This window comes from Nycticebus coucang, chromosome 2 (assembly GCF_027406575.1).
Source record: "Nycticebus coucang isolate mNycCou1 chromosome 2, mNycCou1.pri, whole genome shotgun sequence".
NCBI classification, from domain to species: Eukaryota; Metazoa; Chordata; class Mammalia; order Primates; family Lorisidae; genus Nycticebus; species Nycticebus coucang.
Window position 1 is genome coordinate 144,951,806 of NC_069781.1, and position 26,060 is coordinate 144,977,865.

The 26,060-nt window shown below is 40.7% G+C and overlaps 1 protein-coding gene across 1 annotated transcript in view; it reads left to right on the top strand.

The window, feature by feature from the left end:
* The window catches only part of IQGAP1 (IQ motif containing GTPase activating protein 1), a 131,982-nt gene that overhangs the window by 93,532 nt on the left and 12,390 nt on the right, over positions 1 to 26,060 (top strand). The window contains exons 19-33 of the mRNA XM_053582066.1: positions 437 to 607; positions 1,255 to 1,338; positions 1,435 to 1,506; positions 1,597 to 1,666; positions 2,027 to 2,235; positions 3,451 to 3,606; positions 6,679 to 6,842; positions 7,561 to 7,785; positions 18,284 to 18,424; positions 18,507 to 18,591; positions 19,690 to 19,922; positions 20,612 to 20,744; positions 21,760 to 21,862; positions 22,619 to 22,754; positions 23,086 to 23,173. Of these exons, the coding sequence (XP_053438041.1) occupies positions 437 to 607; positions 1,255 to 1,338; positions 1,435 to 1,506; positions 1,597 to 1,666; positions 2,027 to 2,235; positions 3,451 to 3,606; positions 6,679 to 6,842; positions 7,561 to 7,785; positions 18,284 to 18,424; positions 18,507 to 18,591; positions 19,690 to 19,922; positions 20,612 to 20,744; positions 21,760 to 21,862; positions 22,619 to 22,754; positions 23,086 to 23,173 (2,070 nt within the window). The remainder of the gene's footprint in view (positions 1 to 436; positions 608 to 1,254; positions 1,339 to 1,434; positions 1,507 to 1,596; positions 1,667 to 2,026; positions 2,236 to 3,450; positions 3,607 to 6,678; positions 6,843 to 7,560; positions 7,786 to 18,283; positions 18,425 to 18,506; positions 18,592 to 19,689; positions 19,923 to 20,611; positions 20,745 to 21,759; positions 21,863 to 22,618; positions 22,755 to 23,085; positions 23,174 to 26,060) is intronic.

Consider the following 26,060-nt stretch of genomic DNA (forward strand, 5'->3'; position numbering starts at 1 on the left):
GAGTTCCAGACCAGCCTGAGCAAAGCAAGACCTCGTCTCTACTAAAAATAGAAAAACTAAGCTGGGCTTTGTGGCAGGCACCTATAGTCTCAGCTACTCGGGAGGCTGAGGCAGGAGGATCTCTTGAGCCCAAGAGACTGAAGTTGCTGTGAGCTATTACTCCACGGCACTCCACCCAGGATAACAGAGTGAGTCTCTGTCTCAAAAAAATAAGTAAAGGATCAAGTTTCATTTATGATTTTTTGTTGTTGTGAGAACAGCCTGGTCCTGGCCCTATAAAGAGACCTGAGGTCTTTGCTCCCATTGCTCAGCTAAAGATCTGGTATAGACTGAGGAAGCCTTGGGGTTAGTTTGTGTGCTATGGATGATACTTAGTTAAAATTTATGTCCATTCTCACCTGTGAGTGTCTTCACATGTGACCAAATGATTTTTCAGAGTTCCATCTCTGGGGTGACTGCTGCATATAACAGAGAACAGCTTTGGCTGGCCAATGAAGGCCTGATCACCAAGCTGCAGGCTTGCTGCCGTGGATATTTAGTTCGACAGGAATTCCGTTCCAGGATGAATTTCCTGAAGAAACAAATCCCTGCCATCACTTGCATTCAGGTATTTCAGAGCCTATTAAACAAGCTGGCTTTAGAGCAGGGTAATATACCACACACCATGTGTGAAGATCTAAGTGTGTTTCTTGCTTCTGGCCTCTTGGTCTTGTCTTTCTGCTGACAGGCACTCCCTCTTACCGCTCCTGCCATCGTAGTGTGCTTAATGGTGGCAAAGCATCAGTTCTCAGGCACCTCCTCTTCTTCTGAGACTGAGCCTTTATGTAAGATGTGAACTTAGAGTGAAACACTGCGATTTTGCCTCAGTGACAGTATAACACACTGTCACAGAAAGAATACTGAGTCAGGAATTATGGCTCCACTGCTGCGAAGCAGTGGCAAATCTAAGCTTAGTTCCTTAACTATAAGACGGAGATACTAATGTCCTATTTTATCTTATCATCCTCCCCTGATTTGTTGTAAGAGGCCAATAAAGGGATCTGTATGGCTGCACTTCAAACAGTGTGAAGTGCCATGTGATGTCAGAGGTCCTCCTGGTGGAGGCTCAGCCTGTGCCCTTATTGCCCTTGGAAACAGTCCATACTAAAGCTTCGTCACGGACTTGCACTTGGATAATATATCAAGAAGAGATTTTTTTTTAGCTTCCACTGGTCCTTGGGGAATAATATGTGATGTATGATTTGATGGTTTTAGTCTCAGTGGAGAGGATACAAGCAGAAGAAGGCATATCAAGATCGTTTGGCTTACCTGCACTCCCATAAAGACGAAGTTGTAAAGGTATGGCAGCCAGAGCAGGGTTTCTGCATGTGGGTGCAAGTGCGACTTGTATGGAGGTGAAGGGTTCTTCTAATCTCCAGAATCTGTTTTCCTCAGATTCAGTCCCTGGCAAGGATGCATCAAGCTAGAAAGCGCTATAGAGATCGCCTGCAGTATTTCCGAGACCATGTAAGTACCCTTGGATGTTAAGGGCCAGTAAATCGGTTCTGCCAAATTTTTAGTGGACAAAGGAATTTCATCTTCTTTTTTGTTCCTTAGATAAAGGACATTATCAAAATCCAGGCTTTTATTCGGGCAAACAAAGCTCGTGATGACTACAAGACTCTCAGTGAGTAACCAGGAGGACTTGAGGCAGTGGTTGACAGCCATCAGGTTCTGGGTGTCCTCTGCGGATCTCTTTGTTGTCCTGAAGGCAAGGCTTGGGGAATGGGGTGCTTCCTTTGATTCGAGCCCCTTGGTTAACATGTGGCGGGATAAGATGCCTTGGAACTTGCTATGCTTGCCTTTATCACAACATAGCCTTGGCATCCCCAAGAATATTACCTATCGCTGTGTCAGCACACTTCAAAAATGAACCCCTAAGATGTGAGTCCAACTACTTTTTCAAGACAATGCTGGTATTTACCAAGACTTGGAACTTTTTATGGTAATCCCACTGTCTGTCTGATGATTGCTTTCTTTCTGTCAGTCAATGCTGAGGATCCTCCTATGGTTGTGGTCCGAAAATTCGTCCACTTACTGGACCAGAGTGACCAGGATTTTCAGGAGGAGATTGATCTTATGAAAATGCGGGAAGAGGTTATCACCCTCATTCGTTCCAACCAACAGCTGGAGAATGACCTCAATCTCATGGATATTAAAATTGGACTACTAGTCAAAAATAAGATTACACTGCAGGTATGGTTCAGGGCCAGCAGGGAACTCAGGGTCCCCTGCAGTGTTACCCTGCACTGTCAACCCATCTCCTTTTTTTGACTGGCGGGGCAGGTGGAGGCTGACTTTCTTCTCAGCTAATGCCATAAAAATCTTTAAAAATTATGTAGGAAATAAAATTAATAGACAGATATTTTAGATAGATAAAAGGTTAAAAAGTCCTCCCCTAATTCTACCTCCCCACCATGATTTTGTGTCCTACATTTTCACTTAATACTAGAGGATAAGACTCTTTCCATATAGTCACAAATATTATTTATAATTTTTTTTTTGAGACAGAGTCTCACTTTGTCACCCTCGTGACATCACAGCTCACAGCAACCTCCACCTCTTGGGCTTAGGCAGTTCTCTTACCTCAGCCTCCTGAGTAGCTGGGACTATAGGCACCTGCCACTGGGTATTTTTTGTTGCAGTTTGGCTGGGACTGGGTTTGAACCCACCACCCTTGGTATATTGGGACTGGCACCCTACTCACTGAGCCACAGGCACTGCCCTATTTATAATATTTAAAGTGTATTATAAGCGTATTATTATGTCTGCATAATAAAGTCATTTGAAAATATACTATTATTTACCTCTTTTCTACCCTACTATTTGACATGTAAGTTGTTTTCCAAGTTTTAATTTATAAATAACATTGCAATTAAAATGTTAATGTCTGTATAACATTTATTATATTTCAGACTTGTTATGATGCGGTTCTAGAAGTTGGTTTCCTGAGTCAATGAATTTTTTTTCTTTTTTTTTTTTTTTTTTAAGGTAGTCACAAGCTGTCACCCTGGGTAGAGTGTCATGGTGTCGTAGCTCACAGCAACCTCAGACTCGTGCTTGAGTAATCCTGTTGCCTCAGTTTTTCTATTTTTAGTAGAGACAGGGTCTCGATTTTTGCTCAGGCTGGTCCTGAACTCATGAGCTCAAGCAATCCACCTGCTTCGGCCTCCCAGAATGCTAGGATTACAGGCGTGAGCCACTGTGCCTGGCCGTCAGTGGATATTTTTATGGCTCAAGTTTTTAATAGGAAGACAAAGTGGGAATGGGGTTGATTGGTGTAACTGGAAACAAGGTAAAGTGCAGGGCTCTGAAATATCACAGGGCCTGCCAGTGCAGGAGACCTACCACAATGCCCACATTTTCAAGATTCTTGAAATCTTTGATCTATATATTTGTTTTTGTTTATAGGATGTAGTTTCCCACAGCAAGAAACTTACTAAAAAAAACAAGGAACAGTTATCTGATATGATGATGATAAATAAACAGAAGGGAGGACTCAAGGCTTTGAGCAAGGAGAAAAGGGAGAAATTGGAAGCATATCAGCACCTGTTTTACTTATTGCAGGTGAGTGGCTCCTGGAATAGATGTTATAAAAATCTACTTAATTTACTTTCTTTTTTTTTTTTGAGGCAGTTTTCATTTAATGAATTTGCCTTTTACAACCTTCAAAATTACCAAAGATTTCATGACTTATGAGGGGTAATCCTGAAGTAGTACACAATAGTAAGAAACATTGAAAATGGCTTTCTATCCATCAGCTTCTCTCTTTACTTATTCCATTTATGTAGTTAGTACATCAGTCTTAGCAGAATGTTTTGTTCTTATATGATTACTAATATAATAAACTTTGAAGTACTTTCTGTAAGTTTCATACTTACTAGAAACCACATACTTTTTGTTTGTGAATTTTTGCAAATTAACATCATTCTAGCAATGTTGTTTTATACATGGATACATGAAATAGTCAAAAGAAAGTCCCATCAAGCCCATTTTTGATGCATTTCCCATATAATTTTATTTGTATGTTTATTTTAATCATTCTCTAATGTTATTTTTATTAGCTCTTAATATTTATAATGATAATTTAATTCCAAATATGTTTCAGTAAAAGTTTATATTCAAGTAAAAGATTAAACTCTACAAAATTTCAATTCACATACATTTTTACAAAGCAATGTGGTAAGATGCTCAGAAACTATCAAGCAAAACATGTATATTATATTGGGATAAAAAACTGTAGGCTAAAGGTATATAATTAGAAACTCAAAGAGAAAAATGAATCATTCAAAATTGATAACTTAAAATTAATTTATGTATTTTAAAAATGAATTAGATGAGTATGTGAAATCAAAATAATGACAGTTGATCTATTTCTAATTTAAAATTTTTAGGGCAGTTTTAAGTCTGCAGCAAAATTGAATAGAAAGTACAGATAATTCTCAAATACTTTTATTATTCAATATTTCAAAAACACAGGGAACAGAATTTAATATAATGAAATAAGTATATTATGTGTGTAGGTATATGTAAATATAGAAGCATGAAAATAAAACGATTAACTATATTTCTCTAGCCTTCAAAGAAAACTACCATTAAAACTTTATTCCTTAGAATCTTTTTCCGTTTAAATTAACATACATATTTCTTTTTTCTTTTTTTTTTTTTTTTGTAGAGACAGAGTCTCACTTTATGGCCCTCGGTAGAGTGCCGTGGCCTCACACAGCTCACAGCAATCTCCAACTCCTGGGCTTAAGGCAATTCTCTTGCCTAAAGCCTTCCGAGTAGCTGGGACTACAGGCACCTGCCACAACGCCCGGCTGTTTTTTGGTTGCAGTTTGGCCGGGGCTGGGTTTGAACCCGCCACCCGCGGTATATGGGGCCTGCGCCTTACCGACTGAGCCATAGGCGCCGCCCTAACATACATATTTCACAAATTAAAATTGCACTCTATATAGTACCACTTGACACTTTTGGTTAATATCATTTTTCATGTCAGTGTTTTTTCAGTTTAAATACCCATTATATATTCATTATTTCTCTAATTGTCTTCTAAAAGGTTTTTATAACAGCTTTTTGGGGTACTAAATAATATCTAATTCAATACAGTATCAGATTTTATGTTGATAGGTTTTTTTAAATGTCTAATAAATATACTCTCACCAATAAGAGTGCCAAATAAAATTAGGATGCGTATATTAAAGTTGAATTTTCAAAGAAGAATACTTTATTTTGTTAATATAAGTATGTCTCAAATATAAAAAAAGGATTATGAAAATACTTAAAAGGTTAGAATTCTATTTCATTGTTTTTATTATCCTTGTAATTATTTTTATTTTGCTGCTAAATATGTATATAAATCATGTTTAAATTTATATCTTTCAGCTCAGGATTTTGTTATTTATATGGATAAAATAATTACATGTCCAGGCTCAACAATTGTTGTCTATCCTTAGTATTTAAATAGCTAAAATGCCAATAATAGTTTATTAAGATTCTTCATTTCCAAATTTTTTTCATGATTTCCTGCTTTCTTAGGTGGATTTTGTTGTATATGTAGCTTTACTTTATTACTTTTTATTTGACAGTGTTATATGTCATAATTGTTCTTTCTCAAAAGTTTGTTGAACTTGATCCACAGTTTTCTGACTTTGTGCTATCAGTGTTTTTTCATCTATTTAAGAGCAAATATTCCCAGTATCCTTACCTCTCCATCAAAATTTAACAAATATACTATGCTTTTTCCTGGTATTTACAAGTTAATACATAAGTACCTATCAAAATAACTATTGTGTATTGGTGTGGAGGAGACTAGATGTAGTCTTGAAACTTAATCAGTTTTAATTTGTCGCCATACCCACTAATGATCCCATTCATTATATCCTTCATCCTAGACAGGCCATCTTCCTTCATTTTTCTTCCTCTTTGTTTAGGTCAATGTGATTAACAGAAAAAACCTTCAGTCTGACTGTTTAGCTTGTAATATGATCAATGATTTCTCTTCCTTCCGTACTTCCCTCAGCCAGACAGTATACGTAGACAAGGTTTTCTAAGAAAATAAAAATAAAAGGTTGACTGGCGTTGCTCCTCTTCATGTATTATTTAACATCCGTTTGGGAACAATCCCTAGTTTTTCTCTTCCATATACCATTTACCTGAAAATCAATTTTGGAGGAAGCCTGTGCCATTTCTTAGTTTTCACTAAAAATTTGCTGCAAATTTTCTGGGTTCTAGAGAATATTTTAGTTAGTTGTAGCCATTTCAATTTTTAATATAAGTTAATATTTATAATTTATTTTCTCTTTTAAAAATAGTTTCAATCATTTTTAAATAACTAAATGGCATTGTCCAATCTGCCTGTAGCCTAAAATGTCAGAGTTTCAGGCAGCTTCCTGCATCTTTAATTCTTGGAGTGCTACTTAATTTACTTTCATATAAGAAAACCTTACCCATAATTCTCTCTGGAAATATTTCTGACTTCCACTGAGGGGTGAGTGAAAAGCATCTTACTTCTCCTTACTTACACATTCTTATCCTTTAAGATTAAAAAACTTGAGGTTTTTTAGTTTTGTTTTTTGGTTTTTGTCTTTGCAGCCTTTATATTATCTAGAAATAACTTTTCCCTTGGTTTTGTTTTAGACCAATCCTACGTATCTGGCCAAGCTGATTTTTCAGATGCCTCAGAACAAGTCCACCAAGTTCATGGACTCTGTAATCTTCACACTTTACAACTATGCGTCCAATCAGCGGGAGGAGTACCTGCTGCTGCGGCTCTTCAAGACGGCACTGCAGGAGGAGATCAAGTATGCACCGTCGGCAGGCTGACCCTTCCCACTGTCTGAGGGTCTCCCAGTTTAAGATTCACACCTGCCTGTACCTTTCCTTGATCTCAATTAATTTGTGAAAAATGCTTACCCTGAAGAAGCATATATTTTTAAAATTAATATAAAATGATGGGCTCGGCTCCCGTAGCACAGTGGTTACGGCATCAGCCACATGCACCAAGGCTGGAGGGTTCAAGCCCAGCCCAGGCTAGCTAAATGACAACTGCGACAAAAAAAATAGCCAGGCTTTGTGGCAGGCGCCTGTAGTCCCAGCTGCTTGGGAGGCTGAGGCAAGAGAATCACTTAAGCCCAAGAGTTGGTGGTTGACGCCAAAGCACTCAACTGAGGGTGACATAGTGAGACTCTGTCTCAAAAAAAATAAATAAATAAAATGATAGTACTTCTGCGGAGGGGGTTGAATGAGATATAATTTGCTAAATTAATTTTGGGAACATTCTATGTTAAGAGGTAATTTCAAAAAAAGCTGATCCAAACAAAGATTCCACATTTTTATCTAACAGAGGACCTAGTCATGACTCCCACAATTGAGTATATAGCTGCAGGAAGGTTCTGTGCATGTTGGGAAATGTTTCTAGAGAAAAACTCTGTTTTCAGGAGGGAGAGTCTTTCAGTGGGAGGATCTTTTAAGTAGATTTTGTGGTTACTTTAAATTGAATTTATATTTGATATTTTATAGGTCAAAGGTAGATCAGATTCAAGAGATTGTGACAGGAAATCCTACAGTTATTAAGATGGTTGTAAGTTTCAACCGTGGTGCCCGGGGCCAGAATGCCTTGCGACAGATCTTGGCCCCAGTTGTGAAGGAGATCATGGATGACAAATCTCTCAACATTAAAACTGACCCTGTGGATATTTACAAATCTTGGGTTAATCAGATGGAGTCTCAGACGGGAGAGGCAAGGTATGGTAACCACAGCAATTTTTCTTTCACATTGTTATTTTCTTTTTCTCTTTTTTATTAATACAGTTATTAACCTTTGATTTAAAAATGGAGAATTATTCAGTTCTTTATTGACCTGGTAATGAATTCACTTATTTAGCAAATATTTATCAAGTACTACTTAGTATGTGCTAGGCACTGTGTAAAATACACATACATCCAGTAATTAGTGAAACATACAATAATGAATGAAATACACATATTCCCCACCCTCTCTTGGTAGTTCAAATAGATACATACATAAATATGAAAGTATAATTAAAACTTGAGGAAATTTGTATGAAGTTTTAGGTATGAAGTTTAGGGAGATAATGTAGGTAGGGTGGTTAGAGAAAGCCTATCTGAGAAGGTGAGCTGTGATTTGGCTGAGGCCTGAAGGAGAAGATGGAGTCAGGCTTGCTAAGAGCCAGATTCAGAGTCTTCATGTTTGAACTCTCTAAGGTGGAGGGTCTAGGACCTGAAGGGACCTGGCGTCAGGGTCCCTTCAGGGTTCGTACAGATTGGGTGGGATCACCATTTCATTAAAGCAGCGGTTCTCAACCTGTGGGTCGCAACCCCTTTGTAACAATGAAAATACATCCTGTATATCAGATATTTACATTATGATTCATAACAGTAGCAAAATTACAGTTATGAAGTAGGAACGAAAATAATTTTATGGTTGGGGATCACCACAACATGAGGAACTGTATTAAAGGGTCGTGGCATTGGGAAGGTTGAGAACCACTGAATTAAAGGAAAGAGAAAATGGCGTGGGAGAAGGAGTGAGCTGCTTTGGAGTACTGAGACCTGGGCTGATTCATTAATGCATACCGGAGCTTGCCCTGCCAGGACAGTGTTTAGCTACTGGTGATAACTTACCTAAAGCAAGTATGGCACTACAGTTATAGCAAGTCAGAATGTCTGGCTTATTCAGTCTGGGCAAAGAGTGGAGAGAAGAACTGTTGTAGGTTTTTTCTTGTTGAGTAGGCTGGGGTCGTGCATGAAGCTCTCTGGGGCTTAGGAAAAGTGGCTCTCTGTGCTGTAGCTGTTCAAGTCTGACTTGCAGCCTGTAACAGAATCCCCCTATGTCGCTAAGCAAGCTGTGCACTGACTGGCACTCTGGCTCAGTCCATTGTCTCATCTGTGACAGGTCTGTAGGGTGGTGTTCTCTGCAGTACTTTTTTCTTAGATACCTGGGTGCCAGGCAAAGGGTGATGAATACCTGGGTAGAAAGTAAGGCATTCTACTGGTTTGTAGAAAGCTTATTCCCTACTGCAAGTTATTTAACATCTGATTTGGCTCTGAGTATTATGTGAGTCTGTTACCGGGAGGCAGACCATTGCTGGGTATGATAAAATTTTTGTTGTTGTTGTGCACACCTGAGGCCTGAGTACTAGAGTGCAGTCAGTCAATTGAAGCACTTGTTTGGGAAGCTGTGCCTGCAACCCAGGCACCTGCAGCTTACAGACAACCCACAGACACTGGCACAAGGCTGCTGAGTTAATTCCTCTGGCCCACGAGTCAGTCATTTTTGGATCAAAATTCCATCTGACATTTCAGGATTTTTTTTCTTGTGGGTGCCTGTAAGAAACTGGTATCTTGACTAGGTACAGTGGCTCAGGCCTGCAATTCCAGCACTCTGGCACGCCAAGGTGGGTGGATCCCCTAAGCCAGTGGTTCTCAATTTTCCTCATGCCTCCTGATGCCACAACCCTTTAGTTCCTCATGTTATGGTGACCCCCAACCATAAAATTATTTTCGTTGCTACTTTATAACTGTAATTTTGCTACTGTTATGAATCATAATGTAAATATCTGATATGCAGGATGTATTTTTAGTATTATAAAGGGGTGTGACCCACAGGTTGAGAACCGCTGCCCTAAGCTCAGGAGTTCAAGACCAGCCTGAGCAAGAGTGAAACCCTGTCTATACTAAAAATAGAAAAACTAGCCATGTGTTGTGGTGGGTGCCTATAGTGTCAACTACTTGGGAGGCTGAGGAAAGAAGATCACTTGAGCCAAAGAATTAGAGGTTGCTGTGAGCTATGACTCCACGGCACTCTGTACCCAGGACGGCAGAGTAAGACTCTATCTCAAAAAAGAAAGAAAAGAAACTAGTGTTGTACTTTGCTATTCATGAAAGAGAAATCGATTTTAACCCTTTTAAAAATAGCCAAGGTTGCAAGGTGGTATGGTGCGGTGGGATCTTGTCCTGTGTGCAGGCATCACAGGGCCGTGAGCTTTCTGCTTATACTTCAGCCTCCAAATGCACAGCAAAGTGGCATCATAGCACCTCTTAGGAATGTTCACGTCTACAATTGTAGAAATTTGGTATTCTCTTCTCTAACTATAACCATTGTTTTTAGTATCTTTTTTTTAATTTATTTATTTTTATTGTTAAATCATAGCTGTGTACATTAGTGCAATCAAGGGGTACAATGTGCGGGTTTCAATATACAATCTGAAATATTCTCATCAAACAGTTCAATGTAGCCTTCATGGTATTTTCTTAGTTACTGTATGTGGGCATTTGTATTCTGCATTTACTAAGTTTCGCCTGTACCCATTCTAAGATGCACCGTAGATGTGGCCCCACCCATTACCCTCCCTTCACCAAAACCTCCCCCCTCCCTTCCCCTTCCTTGGCCCTTTCCTCATAGTCTTGTGCTATAGTTGAGTTATACCCTTCATGTGAAGGCTATAATTTAGCTTCATAGCAGAGCTGAGTACATTGGATACTTTTTCTTCCATTCCTGAGATACTTTGCTAAGAAGAACATGTTCCAGCTCCATCCATGTAAACATAAAAGAGGTAAAGTCTCCATCTTTCCTTAAGGCTGCATAATATTCCATGGTATACATGTACCACAATTTGCTGATCCATTCTTGGGTCGATGGGCACTTGGGCTTCTTCCATGACCTAGCAATTATGAATTGGGCTGCAATAAACATTCTGGTACAGATGTCTTTGTTATATTGTGACTTTTGGTCTTCTGGGTATAAACCTAGTAAAGGAATTATAGGATAGAATGGCAGGTCTCTTTTTAAGTCTCTAAGTATTCTCCAAACATCCTTCCAGAAGGAACGTATTAGTGTGCATGCCCACCAGCAGTGTAGAAGTGTGCCCTTTTCTCCACATCCACACCAACATCTCTGGTTTTGGGATTTTGTTATGTGGGCTACTCTTATTGGGGTTAGGTGATATCTGAAAGTAGTTTTGATTTGCATTTCTCTGATGATTAAGGATGATGAGCTTTTTTTCATGTGTTTATAGATCGTGTGTCTGTCTTCTGTAGAGAAGTTTCTCTTCAAATCCCTTGCCCACCCTGAGATGGGGTCACGTGTTCTTTTCTTCCTAATACGTTTGAGTTCTCTGTGGATTCTGGTTATTAGACCTTTGTGGGAGGTATAACTTGCAAATATTTTCTCCATTCTGAGGGCTGTCTGTTTGTTTTACTTAAAATGTTCTTGGCTGTGCAGAAGCTTTTTAGTTTTATCAGGTCCCAGTAGTGTATTTTTGATACTGCTTCAATTGCCTGGGGAGTCCTCCTCATAAAATATTCACCCAGGCTGATTCCTTCAAGAGTTTTCCCTACACTTTCTTCAAGTATTTTTATAGTTTCATGTCTTAAGTTTAAATCTTTTATCCAGTGAGAGTCTATGTTAGTTAATGGTGAAAGGTGTTTCAATCTTCTACAGGTTGCCAGCCAGTTTACCCAGCACATTTGTTAAATAGGGAATCTTTTCCCCACTGAATGTTTTTAATTGGCTTGTCAAAGATCAAATAACGGTAAGTAGCTGGATTCATCTCTTGGTTCTCTATTCTGTTCCAGACATCTACTTCTCTGCTTTTGTGCCAGTACTATGCTGTTTTGATCACTATTGATTTATAGTACAGTCTCAGGTCTGGTAGCATGATTTCTCCGGCTTTCTTTTTATTGCTGAGTAAAGTTTTGGCTATTCGAGGATTTTTTCTGATTCCATATGAAACGAAGTATTATTTTTTCAAGATCTTTAAAATATGACAATGGAGCTTTAATAGGAATTGCATTAAAGTTATATATTGGTTTGGGTAGTATGGACATTTTACTGATGTTGATTCTTCCCAGTCATGAGCATGATCTGTTTTTCCATCTGTTAACATCTTCAGCTATTTCTTTTCTTTCTTTTTTTTTTTTTTTTATTTTTGAGGATTCATTGAGGGTAAAATAAGCCAGGTTACACTGATTGCAATTGTTAGGTAAAGTCCCTCTTGCAATCATGTCTCTTTGTAGTGATCTTTCACATCCTTTGTTAGGTATACTCCCAAATATTTCATCTTCTTTGGCACTACTGTGAAAGGAATAGAGTCCTTGACTGTTTTTTCAGCTTGGTTATTGTTGGTATATATAAAGGTTACTGATTTATGGGTGTTGATTTTGTACCCTGAGACATTGCTGTATTCCTTGATCACTTCTAAAAGTTTTGTAGTAGAATCCCTAGTGTTTTCCAGATATACTATCATATCATCTGCGAAGAGTGAAAGTTTGATCTCTTCTGACCCTATGTGGATACCCTTGATCGCCTTTTCTTCCCTAATTGCAATGGCTAAAACTTCCATTACAATGTTAAAGAGCAATGGAGACAATGGGCAACCTTGCCTGGTTCCTGATCTAAGTGGAAATGATTTCAATTTAACTCCATTCAATACAATATTGGCTGTGGGTTTGCTGTAGATGGCCTCTATTAGTTTAAGAAATGTCCCTTCTATACCAGTTTTCTTAAGTGCTCAGATCATGAAGGGATGTTGGATATTATCAAAAGCTTTTTCTGCATCAATTGAAAGAATCATATGGTCCTTATTTTTTAGTTTATGTGTTGAATTACATTTATAGATTTATGTATATTGAACCAGCCTTGAGACCCTGGGATAAATCCCACTTGGTCATGATGTATAATTTTTTTGATGTGTTGTTGGATTCTGTTTGTTAGGATCTTATTGAGTATTTTAGCATCAATATTCAGTAGTGATATTGGTCTATAATTTTCTTTTCTTGTGGGGTCTTTCCCTGGTTTGGGGATCAAGGTGATGTTTGCTTCGTAGAATGTGTTGGGTAATATTCCTTCTTTTTCTATATTTTGGAAGAGGTTTAGTAGTATAGGTACTAGTTCTTCTTTAAAGGTTTGGTAGAATTCTGACGTAAAGCCATCTGGTCCTGGGCTTTTCTTTTTAGGGAGATTTTGTATCGTTGATGTTATTTCAGAATTTGATATAGGCCTGTTCAACATTTCCACTTCATTCTGGCTAAGTCTTGGTAGGTGGCGTACTTCCAGGTATTGGTCAATTTCTTTCAGATTTTCATATTTCTGAGAGTAGAGTTTCTTGTAGTATTCGTTAAGGATTTTTTGAATTTCTGAGTGGTCTGTTGTTATTTCATCTTTGCCATTTCTGATTGATGAAATTAGATATTTTACTCTTTTTTTCCTGGTTAGATTGGCCAAAGGTTTATCTATTTTATTGATCTTTTCAAAAAACCAACTTTTGGATGCATTGATCTGTTGTATAATTCTTTTGTTTTCAATTTCATTTAATTCTGCTCTGATTTTGGTTATTTCTTTTCTTCTGCTGCGTTTGGGGTAGGAGTGTTCTTCCTTCTCTAGTTGCTTGAGATATCCCATTAAGTTATTAACTTCCTATCTTTCTGTTTTTTTGAAGAAGGCTTGCAGTGCTATAAATTTCCCTCTTAGGACTGCCTTTGCTGTATCCCAGAGGTTCTGGTAATTCGTGTCTTGATTGTTGTTTTGTTCCAAAAATTTGGTGATTTCCTTCTTAATCTCGTCTATAACCCATCTATTTTTCAGCATAAGGTTGTTTAGCTTCCATGTTTTTGTATGGGTATGCAGGTTCCTGTTGTTATTTAGTTGAACTTTTATTCCATGATGGTCTGAGAAGATGCAAGGAATAATTTCTATTTTTTTAAATTTGCTGAGGTTAGATTTGTGGCCTAGGATGTGATCGATTTTGGAGTATGTGTCGTGGGCTGATAAGAAGAATGTGTATTCAGTTTTGTTGGGATGAAATGTTCTGTAGATGTCTGTTAAGTCCAGATGTTGAATGGTTGAGTTTAAATCTAAGATTTCTTTGCTTAGCTTCTTTTTGGAGGATCTATCCAGCACTGCTAAAGGGGTGTTAAAATCTCCAACTACTATGGAAGTGGAGGAAATTGAGTTGCTCATGTCTGTTAGAGTTTCTCTTATAAATTGAGGTGTGTTGTGGTTGGGTGCATAAATATTAATAATTGAAATCTCATCATATTGAGTATTACCTTTAACGAATATGAAGTGTGCATCCTTATCCTTAATTATTTTTTTTGGTTTAAAGCCTATTGCGTCTGCGAACAGGATAGCAATGCCTGCTTTTTTCTGCTTTCCATTTGCCTAGAATATAGATGACCATCCCTTCACCTTGAGTCTATATTTGTCTTTTAATGTAAGATGCGATTCTTGGATGCAGCAGATATCTGGCTTGAGTTTTTGTATCCAGTCAGCCAACCTATGCCTCTTTAGAGGACAGTTTAAACTGTTCACATTCATTGAGAATATTGATAAGCCTTTCGAGAGTCCAGTGGACATTTTTAATCCTTTTGCAACTGTGGAAGTTGGAATTTGATCAAAATTTTCTGGGTGAGTTTACTTTTATGGTGGAGGATTACGCTGGTCTTTATGGAGGATAGGTCTGAGAATATCCTGGAGAGCTGGTTTAGTTATGGCAAATTTCTTCAACATGTGAATGTTGTTGAAGTATTTAATTTCTCCATCATAAGTGAAACTCTGTTTAGCTGGGTATAGGATCCTGGGTTGAAAGTTATTTTGTGTTAGGAGATTAAAAGTCGATGACCATCCTATTCTAGCTTGAAAGGTTTCAGCGGAGAGATCTACCTTATTCTATTATTCTTCCCCTTGTAGGTAATGGTTTTCTTTTGTCTGGCAGCTTTCAGAATTTTCTCCTTCATATTAACTTTAGTGAAATTGATTATGATGTGTCTGGGGGTTGTCTTATTCGGGTTGAGTCATGCTGGAGTTCTGAAACTGTCTGCTATCTGAATTTCAGAATCTCTTGGCATGTCTGGAAAGTTCTCCTTCATAATCTCATGGCGAAGAGACTCTGTGCCTTGTGAAGCCACTTCGTCACTTTCGGGGATCCCTATAAGACGAATATTGGTTTTCTTCGAATTATCCCAGAGCTCTCTGAGAGAGTGATCTGTTTTTGCCCTCAATTTCTCATCCTCTTTGAGAGTTTGAGAGTGTTCGAAAGCTTTGTCTTCAATGTCAGAAATCCTTTCTTCTGCTTGCTCCATTCTAAGGGATTCTACTGGGTTTCTCATATATTTGAGGGATGCAGCAACTTGTCTCAATGTGTCAAAATCTTTGGTCATTTGGTCTTTGAATTCGTTGAATTCTTGAGATATCTTTTGGGTTACTGCTTGGAGTTCTAATTCAATCTTATTTGCTATCCAGATTCTGAATTCGATTTCTGACATCTCAGCTATTTGTTTGTGCATGGGATCTTGTGCTGTGTCTGCCCCATTCATCCTTGGGGGAGTTGATCTACTCTGATTATTCATATTGCCAGAGTCTTTCTGTTGATTTTGCCTCATGATTGTTTTTCACCGTTGCCTCTGGCCATCCTCAGAGTTGGGGAGGTGTGTCTCCAAGATTAGATCCCAGCAGGATCACTCTATTGTTGCTTGATCTTTGTAGGGAGTGACCCTGTGTAGTTCCTCTGGGGCTGCTCCAGGTAGGGAGTTCTGGTTGTGGAAGCAGTGCCGGTGTGTGACACACCCAGATCCAGCAACAGGGCAGGAGGTGGTGTGCATGGTTCTGGGAGTGCCTGGTGCCCAGTGACTTTGGCACAGAGAGACCAAGGCTCCAGAAGTCTCTGGACTGGAGAAGGGCTCTGCGCAGAGGCAGGGATGGCTCCAGAGGGCACGCAGCTACCAGTATCCCTAGCCAGACAAGCGGGCCAGTGTGGGGCAGTGAGGTCACAGGAGGGAGGACGCAGTGTTGCACGGCTCCTGCAGTTCCTGGTCAGGGCATGCGGAGGCCCAGTTGGTGCGGGGTCGCGGCACAGATCTTATGGAGGTCCAAGCAGCGCCAAGCCCAGGAATTTGAGGTTGCTATTAGCTGTGACACCACGTTACTCTACCCAGGGCAACAGCCTGAGCCTCCAATGTGGCAAAACTGTGTCATCCTGCCCCTAAGGGTTAAGGCTGTAAGGCAGCTCAGCCCCCGCCTTAAGGCTGCTCAGTCACTAGGTTACTAGGTCCCACCCGATCCTTGCTCTGGGACCCTGAGGGCGGAGCTTGCCAGGGTGGTTCTCTCGCACAATGGTTCCCTGCAGCCCAGCTCAGTGGCTCTGTCTGGGGCCCTAGACAATGCCCAGAGTTCTGCACACTCCTGCTCAAGCTCTGCCCAAGGCAGTTCAACTGAGTGCCAAGTCCAAAAACACCGAAACAGTTCACAGGTAAGGCCTTTCTGGTTTGCAGTCTCACTGCTGCTTGTACTTATGGTTGCCGACGTGATTAGGTCGATCGAACACACGCAACCACTTACAAGTTTCCCACTGTTTTTGTCCTCCTCTTGGGGTCCAGAAGTCCCTTGCTGACTCCCTGAATCCTCAAAGGGATGATTATAGGCAGATCCCACCAGCCAGAAATGTGAGTCTTATCTCCCCAGACTCACTGTGCCCAGTTGCAGGAAAGCTGTTACTCAGCTGCCATCTTTGCGGCATATTTTTTCTGTTTTTAGTATCTTGATTTCTTTTACTTGTTCCTACTTTTTAAATGTCATAAGTAATAAAATATTCAGTACTCTTTTTTATAAGTTCCATTTATCTAGTTGTTTCTCACCAAATGTTTCTTTTGATTTTTGCAGAATTCTTATGTTCACAATTTGCCTGTTATAATTCAGTCACACTGTCACATATGGAGTTGTTGCCCTATCTACTTGTATTGTTTCCTGTGGTGGCTGTAAAAAACCACCACACACCTGGCTTAAAATAACAGAAATTTTTTCCTCATAGTTCTGAAGGCCAGAACCTGAAATCATTATCCCTGAAGCCAAGGTGCTGGCAGGGCCTCTGCAGGCTCAAGTAGAAGGTCTGCTCGTTGCCGCTTCCAGCTTCTGCTGGCTTTGGTGTCCCTTGACTCTAACTCTGGGCCATATAGTTCCAGTCTTTGCATCTGGTATCATGTTCCTGCCTCTTCTGTATGTACTGACTCTCCCTCTGCCTCTTAGGAGACCACTTGTGATTGGACTTAGGGCCTATCTGGATAATGTAAGAGAGTACCAGAACATTGACTCCCGTGCACATGCACACACTTTATTTTGTCCCACAGCTCCCTCTGTTCTTCCTTCCTGATTAGGCCTTGGCCCCATGTTCTGGCACTTCTACTATTCTCTAGCCAGTTTCTTCCAACTAAATGTGCCCTTTCCTAGAGTGATCTTATCAGGACCTCTATCTTCAGTTCCTATATGCAACTGCCTCCTCCTTTACCAATAGCCAAAGGGTCACCAAATCCCATGGTTGTGTCCCCGTAGTGCCTGTCAGATGGAGGCATTGCCTTGATGCCCACTGCCGCATCCTTGTTTGTGCTCTCATCATTTCTTGGTCAGATGGGTGAGAGCCTCCTGTTTCTTTTGTCTGTGACTGTCCATGTTTAATTCATTCCTCATGATGGGCCAGAGCAATCTTCCTCAAAAGGAAGATCTTCGATTTTTTTTATTTTACAATTTTATTTTAGTTTTTAGACTTGGGAGCCTTGTGCTTATTGCCCAAGTTGGACTCAAACTCATGGGCTCATGTGAACCTCCCACCTCCCAGGTAGTTGGGACTACCGTGTGCCACCATGTCTAGCTTAGGTCTCCTGTCTTCTAATGCCCTCTGCCCCAGCCTCTGCTTCTAGGAAAGTCTAGGCTTATTAGTATTATAGATAAGACCCTCCATGGCCTGATCCCTGATTACTTTTCCACACTCATTTCTCTTCCTCTTATTCTTTGCATTTGACCTCCCTTCCTAGAAGACCCTACCTCTCCTTTTTCCCTGTCTTGAGGAAGCCTTCCTGGCTCTCTCCAGTCTAAGTAGGAGCCCCTCACTGTGGTCCTGCAGCACTTTTGGTAAGCTTTCTGTTTTTAGCACAGTGTGTTTGTGGTAATCTGTTTGTCTCTCCCAACAGACTATAAGAGATTCAGGAGAGAGGGTATCATGTCTTATCTCTTTAATTCCCAAGTGCTGTCATAGTGCCTGGCATGTAATTTAAGACATTTGATTCAAAATTAAAGAGCTGAGTTCAAATTCAAGCCCTGCCACCTCCCAGCGCAGTGAGCATGCAGTCCAGTCGCCTAATCTCACTGGGTCTGTAATTAAAAATACATGGTCCCTGCCTCCAGCTGCACCTGGACATTGGTCTAATATAGCTGGGAATTATTTCTGCTTTCCAGCAAACTGCCCTATGACGTGACCCCTGAGCAGGCACTGGCTCATGAAGAAGTGAAGACACGGCTAGACAGCTCCATTAGGAACATGCGGGCGGTGACAGACAAGTTTCTCTCGGCCATCATCAGCTCTGTGGACAAAATCCCGTGAGTGCCATCCTTGTCATGACCCCTGGCACACATGCCCTCTCACCCTGTCCCTTCTCACTGGCTTCTGTTCATCCCACAGCTATGGAATGCGCTTCATTGCCAAAGTACTAAAGGACTCGCTGCACGAAAAGTTCCCTGATGCTGGTGAGGACGAGCTGCTGAAGGTGAGAGTCCAGAGACACCACCCTCCATAGCCCATTGAGGAAGGCACTAAGCCCAGACCAGGCCTACCGTTCATTAGTGTCCATGTGTGGGTTCTGCAGAGACTTGCCACCTCCCAAGCGTTTGAAAGTGATTGCATATGACAACTCTTTTAGTGCAAAACAGCTCTTATCCAGTTAGAGTGGTGCCTAAACTTCAAACAAGTAGAGAAAGATGAATTTTTCCTGCCTTGAGAGAGATTTCTGCGTCCTCTTTTTGCTGGAGAGCTGCTTCCTCTGCTGGTGGCGGGTAGTCTGCTTGTCCCTCTCTGCCCAAGCTGCTGCTGGTAACTCTTACTGAGCTTGCTCCTTCCTCCTCCTTTTTTTTAATCTGAATTCTTTTTTCTTCTCTCTCCTAGTTCTGTGCTTTCCTACAGTGAGGCCTCGATTCTAGACTTTCTGTTCAGGTGAATTAATTTTATTTGTTCTGAATGAAACTCTAGGGGAAGTACTGTGACTGTCCCTGAACTCTGCTATGGAAGAGATGTGTGTTGGGTGAATTTAATTTCAGTGGCATGAACTTGGCCTTTGAAGTCTGCAACATGAGGACGATGGGGGCCAGATACACTGTGCAAATTTGGTCATGTTTAAGGACTTATTTTAGCTGTGTCCCTGTGTGAAATTAAAAGTGCATTGGGCGGCAGCTGCCTTACCTGCTGCAGTGATATATAAACAAAAGATGCCCCCAAGTGCTTGGTAACAGACTTTAGGGCTATAAGCCTATTATTTTTACCTCTGAACCTGTTCTTTCATTAATTACTGGTAGTGGTTTTCAGTTCTGTTCTCTCTCTCTCTCTTTTTTTTTTTTTTTTTTGTTACTACATCCAATAAAAGGGATAATTGGTTGTTTTGTCTAGGCCTTGAGAGAAACTGTGTCTGCATGATGCCTGCGTGTGTGTGTGTGTGTGTGTGTGTGTGTGTGTGTGTGTGTGTGTGTGTATTTTTTTATTTATTTTTTCCTCACAGGGCTGCATTTTCTGGTTTTCTTTGCTAGCAAAGTCATTTGTGGCTTACTCATTGGTGTGGTTTTTAATACTCATCTCTCTGTCTCATCTGTTTCAGATTATCGGTAACTTGCTTTACTACCGATACATGAATCCAGCCATTGTTGCTCCCGATGCATTTGACATCATTGACCTGTCAGCAGGAGGACAGCTCACCACAGACCAGCGCCGGAATCTGGGCTCCATTGCCAAGATGCTGCAGCACGCTGCTTCTAATAAGATGTTTCTGGGGGATAATGCTCACTTAAGCATCATTAATGAATATCTATCCCAGTCCTACCAGAAATTCAGGTAAGGGGAGAGGAACAAAGTAATTGAAAGATTCTGTGGGTACATTTTTATCTCTTAAGAGGAAAGATAAGATTAAATGTCACCCTAGCTTTCCCCAGACCACCGTACTATAGGATATGTGTTTAGTGTGCTCAGGACACCCAGAGATGACACATTTATTTTGAAGAGAATTTTCATATGAAACAGACCATAGTTATCATCAAAACAATGGTTATGCATTAGGCGTGTGTTACTTTATAATCACAAGAATTGGAGAATGCTTTTACTGTTTGTTAATTAATATCTGGTTTTGAATTCAGTGCCTTATTGCACTGTTTCAGAGAGTGAGTTGGTTCTCCTGATGGTGCAGATGTCTGAGAAATGTTTTAAATTATACTTCAGTGGTTCTTATGGGTATAACTAAAATTGTAAAAGTAGGTAGAGACGTTATTAGTCAGTATACGAAGGCTATCAAGTGAACATGAAGTAGTTTGTCTGGAGCAGTGGTTCTCAACCTTCCTGATGCCACGGTCCTTTAATACAGTTCCTGTGGGTCGCAACCCACAGGTTGAAAACTGCTGGTCTAGAGTCAGCTGTCTTAACTTGCTCCTGTGTGAAGTCATTGCTTGAAGAGGCTCACAGAGTGCTCTCCTGCCGGTTTCTCATGCACATGTCACTCGTCTGGAGCTGCCTCCTGTGCTTATTTTCAGACGTTTTTTTCAAACTGCTTGTGATGTCCCAGAGCTTCAGGATAAGTTTAATGTGGATGAGTACTCTGACTTAATTACCCTCACCAAGCCAGTTATCTACATTTCCATTGGTGAAATCATCAACACCCACACTGTAAGTATTTTTCTCTAATCACTTAATTGTGTTGCTTTGTCCTTAATCACCTTCCATGGCTGTTGCTTGTCACCTTGGAAGCCAGGTCACCTCACCTTCCTGTGATTTCCTGACACCCCATCTCCTGTTGTCTCTCTTCCTTTGCTTATTTTGCTTAACAACATCTGCTGCTAAGTTCCCACAAGTTATCCCCAGGCCACTTGCATCAGAATCATGTGGGCTGATAGTTAAAAATTAAATTTCCTGGACTCCACTGCAGCCTGCTGAATCAGAATCCCCAGGGATGGGCTTTAAAGTCCACGTTGGTCCAGTAGTAGCTTGATAAAATAATGCTTTTAATCTTCCTTCTTTTCACCCCAGCCCTCTGCATTATTTTTCTAGCATAATTTAGAATACTAGTTTCTTCCTCTGGAGAGTGGATTTTTCCCTGGGGTGCTGTTTCCTCTTCACATTTTTCAAATAATTCATTTTTTTTACCCTTTGGGACCCATAAAATGAGGACCTATGTAAAATGTAAAAGAAGTTTCAAGTACTGTCATTTCTGAAGATGGGTGACATCTTTCAGGCTTTGTTGAGTGCTGCAGAGACACTAGCATTGATGTGGTGCACGTTCCTGTGAACCACAGGTACTATAGTTTGGAAACATTAAGTAAAGGTCTGGATATGAATTATTTGAGCAGGACGTAGGGTACATTGATGACCTTGGGTGTTGAACTCTGTGGATTTCTTTGCTTTTCCTTAAACAGGGCTCATCTGAATTCATTATGGGCATGAGGTTAAGAGAGAACCAGCCTTTTCTCTACACATCGTAACATATGTCATTAACAGTGCCCTGTTGATGCTTTCTTACATTGATTTGGGAGCTTATTTTGCTGAGGATTGGCTTATCCATTCTTTGACTGTAAGAGCTTTGTTGTCTAACTTCTTTTGCGCAGATCTGTTAGGCAGTGTAGGCAGGGATAGGACTAGAAGGTCCAGTATGTAAATGGAATTGATTGTTGGATGTTGGGTACAGCTCCTGTTAGATCACCAGGACGCCATCGCTCCAGAGCACAACGATCCCATCCATGAGCTGCTGGACGACCTTGGCGAGGTGCCCACCATTGAGTCCCTGATAGGTAAGGTTCTGACAATCACCCAGAAGGTGAGAGGGGACACAGCAGAAGTGCTGTTGTGGTCACCTCCTCTATTTTGCACTGTATAACTCTCTGGGTGTGCCCTGGGAAGCAAAACAGGTGTGGTCCTGTCTGTGAGGAGCTCAAATCCAGTAGAAGAGTTTTGTTTTTGAGATGAAGTCTCAAGCTGTCCCCCTGGGTAGAGTACCATGGCGTCATAGCTCACAGCAACCTCCAATTCTTGGGCTCAAGCAATCCTCTTGCCTCAGTTTTTTTATTTTTAGTAGAGACAGGTCTCTCTAAAATTCCCAAATTCGTCTCAAACTCCTGAGCTCAAGCAATCCACCTGCCTTGGCCTCCCAGAGTGCTAGGATTACAGACATGAGCCACCACACCTGGCCGAAGAGATCATTTTAGATACAGAAGCACATACAGTTATGTAACAAGAGATTATTAAGTCCTGCAAAGGAAAGAGCATTTTGAAAGAGAATTGGTATTACAGTGTTGAAATGATTTGTCAAATATTTTTGAAATTACTTTATTGTTGACCCTTTGCCTTTACCATTTGGCATAACACTTTCTTGTTCTTGCCATACTGTATAAGTTGGCTTATTTAAGTATCATCTTAGACTTTCATCTTTAATTTGCATTATTTTTCCCCCAATATGTCCTGTTTATTGTAGTAACTTTCTTTTTTGTTTGTTTGTTTTTGTTTTTTCTTTTATTGTAGTAACTTTTTCTACTCTCCCAAAACTTTAGGGGAAAGTTCTGGCAATTTAAATGACCCAAATAAGGAGGCACTGGCTAAGACAGAAGTATCTCTCACACTGACCAACAAGTTTGATGTGCCTGGTGATGAAAATGCAGAAATGGATGCTCGGACCATCTTACTAAAGTGAGTATTATAACCCAAAGATCCCTGGCCTCTGGTGAGTGAGCCAGCTAGGTTAATGTCATAGCCATCATGATTCTGGTCACTTCACATGTTGTACTTGGCACAGGACTTTTCTGCTTTATTTTGCTAATACACTAAAATGAAATTTAAATCTTAGTCATCCTGACCTGGGGCATCTGCTCTGTTGAGTACATGTATATAATAGCCTCCACTACCATATTTTAGTTATTCCTTGGGACCTCTATGAGGCAGAGTTTGCACTGCTGCTGCTTAGGACCACTTGAGCAGAATTAGAAAACTCGCTAATGTTTAAATACATTTTTCATTTCAGCACAAAACGTTTAATTGTGGATGTCATCCGGTTCCAGCCAGGAGAGACCCTAACTGAAATCCTAGAAACACCAGCCACCAAAGAAGAGGTAAAATATAGGGTTTAACTTACCTCTTTGAGAGGTAGATAAGCTCTCCTATGATGGGCACATGTCAAGGTTAAAAGAAGGAGGCCCAGATAAGAGGTGGTAACCTAGGGGTAAGCACGGATGTAACTGGAAGGTGGTGGTAGTTAGGGCTTTCTGAGAAAGTTACTGGTTCCTAAATCCACAAGGAGATGTTCTTAGGACATGAAAATCACTACTGCCACCTACATGCAGAGTGTGTGTGTATTAATGTGACCTGGGCACAATCAGTGAGTCCATCCAGTATTATTGTTCCTTAGCATCTGCAGGGTTCAATTTCAGGACCCAGACACTCCCCGCCCACACCTCCTGCTAGTACCAAAATCTGAGAATGCTCAGGTTCTTTATTTAAAAGGGTAGTATTTACATATAACATGTCTATATTCTCCTGAATACTTTAAATCATCTCTGGATTACTTACACATGGTACTTAACACAGTATAAATGGTATGTAACTATTTTTGTTATTTATTTTTTTTTTTTTGTAGAGACAGAGTCTCACTTTATGGCCTTCGGTAGAGTGCCGTGGCCTCACACAGCTCACAGCAACCTCCAACTCCTGGGCTTAAGCGATTCTCTTGCCTCAGCCTCCTGAGTAGCTGGGACTACAGGCGCCCGCCACAACGCCCGGCTATTTTTTGGTTGCAGTTTGGCCGGGGCCGGATTTGAACCCGCCACCCTCGGTATATGGGGCCGGCACCCTACCGACTGAGCCACAGGCGCCGCCCTATTTTTGTTATTTTTTATTGGTTTCTTTTTTCAATTTTCTTGTATTTTTTTTTATTTCAGATTCATGTGAAGGTACAAACAACTAGGTTACAATATTTGCATTTGTTAGGTAGAGTCCCTCTTGTAGTTGTGTCAATTTTTTTTTTTTTTTTTTTTTTGAGATAAGAATTTTGCTGTGTCATCCAGGATGTCAGTCTAGCTCACAGCAACTTGAAAGTCCTGGGCTCAGATGATCCTTCTGCCTCAGCCTCCTGAGTAGCTGGGACTACAGGTGCCTACCACAACACCCAGCTAATTTCTTCTATTTTTAGTAGAAACGGGGTCTCGTTCTTGCTCAGGCTGAACTCCTGAGCTCAAAGGATCCTCCCCCCGTGGCCTCCCAAAGTGCTGGGATTACAGGCATAAGCCACCGCACCTGGCCTTTTCTCAAATATTTTTTTATCCAGATTTGGTTGAATCTATGAGTGCAGAGGGTGGACTGTAATTTATTGAATATTATGTAGTTGGAATTGTGTTAAGTGCCTTGGTAGTTAGAAGAAAAGTACAGAATGTCATTCCTAAATAAAAAAACTCATGATCTTCTTGGGGAATATGGCATATGTGCCTGAAACAATGATAAGACAATTGTAAACTATGCAACCAAAACGTGTATACCCCCATAACATTCTGAAATTTTTAAACTAATAATAAAATTATAAGATCATTAAAAATTAACTGTGGTATTGACTATACAAATGATTGAAGTCTCAGGAAAGAGGCCAGTGAAAAGCACTATGTTGGGAAAGTTTCAGAAGAGAAGTAGAACTTGCCAGGTGTGGCAGCACCTATAGGCCCAGCTAGCTGGGAGGCTGAGCAGGGGGAAATCACTTGAGACCAAGAGTTTGAGGCTTTAGTGAGCCGTGATCACATTAGTGAATGGCCCCTATACTCCAGTCTGGGCAACATAGGAGACCCGGTCTAGTAAAAAAGAATAAAAAGGCCAGACACAGTGGTTCACATCTGTAATCCTGGCATTTGGGGAGGATGAGGTAGGAGGTTTACTTGAGGCCAGCCTGGGCAACATAGCAAGACTCTATCTCTACAAAAAAATTAAAAATTAGCCAGGCACAGTGGCACACATTTTTAGTCTCAGCTACTAGGGAGGTTGAGGCAGGAGATCTTCTGAGCCCAGGAGTTGGAGCTACTGTGAGCTATGATTGGGCCACTGCAGTCTGGGTGGCAGAAACCATCTCTATTTAACAGAAAGAAAAAAGTAGAACTTGAGCCAAACTTATAAGGGATAAATAAGATTGGGGCATCATCATATAAGGTGAGAGCAGGAAAGCCCATGCGTGCATCATAGGTGTGGAGGAAGGGTGAGCATGACAGGAGCAGACTGCACCCCTAGAGTAAAGGTGTAGGTGGTTACTCGTGCTGAGAGGTGAAATGTGACAGCATGTTCATTTGTACTCAGCTAGGCAGGAGTCTGGTAATGTAGAGATAAGGAGTCTGTGCAGGAGTCCAGCCTTTTTTTCTTTCTGCCACACATTGGAAGAATAAGAGTTATGCTGGGGCCACTACACAAACACTAATGAAAGCTGATAAGCAAACAAAAAAGGTCTGTGTGCATTTTTCTTGATGTCCAGCACACAGATAAGTAAAACAGTCCTCAAATAATCTGCAGATGTCCTGGGAGGCTTTGTACAATTGGAGAGACCATTTAGTGTTAATTAACACACATGCTATCAGAGCAGTGGCAGTTGAGTCTCCTAGGTGTGTGGTAAGGTCTGGGGGACGTAGGAGAGTGGGAGCGTGGCAGTGGGAAGGTTTGGGTGAGTCACTTCATGTCCGAGACCCCCATTTCTCATTTGTCAAATGAGAAAGTAGATCAAATTATTGATTTTGAAATTGGAAGCATGGGAATTTGTTTCATTAAATGACAACTTCCTTAGAAGGCCAATGTACAAAGCAGGGCAAATGGAAGCTACTCTGGTAGTTCCAGGAATGGTTACCTGGAACCCAGCCCTGCAGGACCTGTGGCACCTCTGGAGAACTCTGAAGACTGCACAGAAGACATTTGAAAGCTCTCAGCTTTTAGATGCTGTAACTGGTAACTGATTTGAAGTAGAGGAGGAGGAGCCAG